This window comes from Coenobita brevimanus, chromosome 15 (assembly GCF_032717465.1).
Source record: "Coenobita brevimanus isolate Jiangsu-jjx chromosome 15, ASM3271746v2, whole genome shotgun sequence".
NCBI lineage: Eukaryota > Metazoa > Arthropoda > Malacostraca > Decapoda > Coenobitidae > Coenobita > Coenobita brevimanus.
Window position 1 is genome coordinate 1,861,039 of NC_136968.1, and position 4,635 is coordinate 1,865,673.

The window sequence follows — 4,635 nt, forward strand, 5'->3', positions numbered from 1 at the left end:
GCGATTTATTTTCGAATTTCGGTGGATAATTTCTTCCCTAACACCTCTTCCTCAGCGAATTATTCCAGGATATGTCTTGAGTGTTCTCCCTAACTCCTCTCCCTTTCCGATTCACTCCCTTGTAGGCCTGGTTAATGTCCTCCCTGGCAGGTAGAAGTGTGTCGTAGTGGCTGCCAGATAGCGACTTATTCACGTCTCTGGAGGGCATTACACTGGTGACAAATGAGGCAGCCTTTCGTTATTACTTGTGCTGAAGACTAACAGTGATAACATATTGTACTTTTAGCTGTACTTAAAATTTGTACTATACTATATTATGTGTACTATAGTACGTGTACTATACCTAAAATTTATACAGTACCTAAAATCTGAACTATACCTAAGATTTGTACCATACCGTATTTGTACTCTTAAATTTAAAACCGTCAGTTCGTTAGGAGGAAATTTGGCGTCATATATAGATAGATAGACAGATAGATAGATAGATAGAGATAGATAGATAGATAGAGAGAGAGAGAGAGAGAGAGAGAGAGAGAGAGAGAGAGAGATCGCCTTCTGCAGTATTTGGTGATATCTAAATGCGTGTAAAACTACAGTTGTTATGCATGTTTGAAAATCGACTTGTTTTTGAATCATTTTTGAAGTTGAAATGATTATCCGAGTGCATTTAAACATGACTTGGCATAAATTTAAAGAATATATGTGATCGCTTGGTTTTGAATCATTTTTGAAGTGGAAATGAAACACTGAATGCATCCAAAATTAAAACTTGGCATAAATGTAAAGAATATATTGTAATAGCATTGTTTTGAATCATTTTTGAAGTTGAAATGACACTCTGAAAGCATCCAAAATTCAAACTTGGGATGAATATATTGTAATCGCTTGTTTTGAATCATTTTTGAAGTTGAAATGACACGCTGAATGTATTTTGAATTTACCCCGTCCCTCCTTGCCTAGGGTCTGCTGATCTCCTGCAACCAGATGTGCGCCGACTACCTCTTCCAGCAAGACAAACCCTACGATGTGAATTACGACACTGGCGACAAGGTCATCCAGTGCGGCCGACACAACGACATCTTCAAACTGTGGCTGCTGTGGCGCTCCAAGGTGAGTGGATGGTGTCAGATGAGGTTGTTAGATGTGTTAGGATGTTAGGAGAGGTTGGGTGATATATTGATGCTGTTAGAATGTGTTAGTTTCTGTTAGAGTGATGGAATGTTGAAATTAGCGGACGACACAACGGTATTTTCAAATATTGACTACTTTGGCGCTCCAAGGTGAGAGGAGGGTGTTAGATGAGATTGTTAGATGTGTTAGGATGTTAGAAAAGGTTGGGTGATATATTGATGTTAAAAATTAGTCAGTTTCTGTGTTAAATTGATGGAGTGTTGAAATCAGTACAGACATTGCAATTATATCTTCAAACATTTAGACGGATTTTATGTAATACGGAAAGGGACAGTAAGGTGTAATAACCAAATCACTTAGGAAAAGGTGTTAGGGGGCTTTAGGAGGACTTTATGTAACAAAATGAGACAGTACGGTGAAACAACCAAAACAAATCACTTAAGAAAAGGTGTTAGGGAGCTTTAGAAGGATTTTATATAACAGAATGAGACAGTACGGTGTAAAAACCAAAACAAATCACTTAGGAACGGGTGTTAGGGAGTTTTAGGAGGATTTTATGTAACAAAATGAGACAGTACCTAAACAAATCACTTAGGAAAAGGTGTTAGAGAGCTTCCATAACCGACAAAGCTCGGCCTTTATCCAGGGAGACGAAGGATTTGAGAAGCACATTGACCACCTGTTCGAGATGACGTCATATATGGTGTAATAAAATAACAAAAACAAATCGCTTAAGAAAAGGTGTTAGGGAGCTTTAGAAGGATTCTGTGTAACAGAATGAGACAGTACAGTGTAGCAACCAAAACAAATCACTTAGGAAAAGGTGTTAGGGAACTTCAGAAGGATTTTACGTGACAAAATGAGACAGTACCAAGACAAATCACTTAGGAAAAGGTGTTAGGGAGCTTCCGTAACTGACAGAGCTCGGCCTTTTTCCAGGGTGATGAGGGATTTGAGAGGCACATTGACTACCTGTTCGAAATGACGTCATATATAGTGTAATAAGATAACCAAAACAAATCACTTAAGAAAAGGTGTTAGGGAGCTTCCATAACTGACAGAGCTCGGCCTTTTTCCAGGGTGATGAGGGATTTGAGAGGCACATTGACCACCTGTTCGAAATGACGTCATACATGGTGCAACGGATGAAGCAACACCCGGATAAGTTTGAATTTTTGAACGACGAACCGGAGTGTACCAACGTCTGCTTCTGGTACGTCCCACATCGCCTCCGGTCCATGAAGGCAGGACCAGAACGCCATAAGCTGCTGGGGGAGGTAAGGGGGGGTGCAGGTGTGTGTGTGTGTGTGTGTGTGTGTGTGTGTGTGTGTGTGTGTGTGTGTGTGTGTGTGTGTGTGTGTGTGTGTGTGTGTTACCTCTCTTTACAGGAATGAGTCAAGCTCGTACTGTCCCGTGTTTTAAACCACTTTTATCGTACATATCCTTAAATTTATGAATTGTTTTGGCACACACTATTTCATTCGGTAGTGCATTCCTCTGATCTGTCCATCTATCTATCTATCTATTCTCAGACGCCTCAATCCCGAAAGGGGTGGCCACATACAAATCGCCTCCATGTCGCCCTGTCCCCCGCCATGTCACTGCCCTGCTCCCAGCTCACACCCCCCTTCCCTCATATACCTCTCCACTCCATCCCTCCATATCATCCTTGGCCACCCCTTCCCTCTCCCCCTCTCCACCTCACTCACATACACTCTCCTCGTCAGTCTCTCACTCTCCATCCTCTGCACACGGCCAAACCACCTCAGTGTGTTCCTCCCAACTGATCAAATTCCACTGATCAATTGCCCTATTTGGGAAACTGAATTTACATACGTCTTTATCGCCTCTATTTTCAAGTATTTTTTTGCAGTGTCCTCTTGCTGATGCTTCCCCATAGGTTATATATTCATTTATATTTATTTTCTCCTTCCCTGAGATGTATTTATATAGCGTAATCATGTCTCCTCTTTTCCTTCTCTCCTGTAGTGTTGGTAGATTCAGTTTTTCTAGTCTTTCTTCGTAGCTTAGATCCCTCAAGCTTGGTACCCATCTTGTAGCGGCCCTTTGAACTTTGACCATCCCTTATCGTCATTCTAACTCATTCTAACTCGTTCTAACTCCCCTTCCCTTCATTCTAACTCATTCCAGCCATTTTAACTTCTCTTTCCCTTCATTCTAACTCATTCTAACCACACCTTGCCTTCATTTTAAGTCATTCTAACGATTCTAACTCATTCTAACAACCCCTTCCCTTCATTCTAACTCATTCTAGCCATTCTAACCGCCCCTTCCCTTCATTTTAACTCATTCTAACCACCCTGTTCCCTTCATTCTAAGTCATTCTAACCACCCCTTCCTTTCATTCTAACTCATTCTAACAACTCTTCATTCTAACTTATTCTTAGTCATTCTAACCCCCTTCCCTTCATTCTAACTCATTCTAACCACACCCTCCCTTCATTCTAACTCATTCTAACCACCCCTTCCCTTAATTCTAACTCATTCTAACTTCCCCATTCTTCATTCTAACTCATTGTAACTCCTTCCAACCATTTTAACTTCTCTTTCCCTTCATTCTAACTCATTCTAACTCATTCCAACCATTTTAACTTCTCATTCTCTTCATTCTAACTCATTTCAGCCATTTTAACTCCTTTTTCCTTTCAATCTAACGCATTCTAACTCATTCTAACCACCCATTCCCTTCATTCTAACTCATTCCAACCATTTTAACTTCTCATTCTCTTCATTCTGACTCATTTCAGCCATTTTAACTCCTTTTTCCTTTCAATCTAACTCATTCTAACCACCCCTTCCCTTCATTCTAACTCATTCTAACTAACTCCCGCAGGTGCAGCCCATCCTGAAGGGGCGCATGATGACGGCCGGCACGCTGATGATCGGCTACCAGCCCCTGGACCACCACCCTAACTTCTTCAGGAACATCATATCCTCACAGGCAGTCAGGCGAGAAGACATTGATTTCTTGATTGAGGAACTGGATAGACTTGGCTACGACTTGTAAGGAGCAGGAGGAGGAGCTGGAGAGATGGAGGAAAGAGGGAGAGAGAGGGAGGAGGGAGGGAGGAGGAAAAACAAGAGACGAAGAAATAAGATGTTGATTTTTTTGATTGAAGAAATGGATAGACTTGGCTATGACGTGTAAGGAGGAGGAGGAGGAGGTGGAGAGATGGAGGAGGAAGGAGGAGAGGTGGAGGGAGGGAGAGAGAGAATGATGGAGGAAGGAGGGAGGGGTGGAGAAGAGATGGAGGAGGAAAAGGAGAAGTAAGAAAAGATGTTGGCTTTTTTGCATTAAGACTTGGAGAAGGAGGAGGAGGAGAGGAAGGAGGGAGAGAGATGTTGGAGGAAGGAGGGAGAGGGAGGAAGGAGGGAGGAGGAGAGAAAGTGAGGGAAGGGAGAGATTTGGAGAAGGATTTGAGAGGGGAGAGGAGGGAGGAAAAGGGCTGTGAGATATGGAGAGATTGGAGACCAAATTAATAG

At 42.1% G+C, this 4,635-nt stretch overlaps 1 protein-coding gene across 1 annotated transcript in view; it reads left to right on the forward strand.

The window, feature by feature from the left end:
* Nucleotides 1–4,159, forward strand: part of Gad1 (glutamate decarboxylase) — a 103,831-nt gene extending 99,672 nt beyond the window's left edge. Inside the window, exons 8-10 of the mRNA XM_080265394.1 lie at nt 961–1,110; nt 2,211–2,408; nt 3,986–4,159. Coding sequence (XP_080121520.1) covers nt 961–1,110; nt 2,211–2,408; nt 3,986–4,159 — 522 coding nt within the window. The remainder of the gene's footprint in view (nt 1–960; nt 1,111–2,210; nt 2,409–3,985) is intronic.
* Nucleotides 4,160–4,635: the final 476 nt, after the last annotated feature.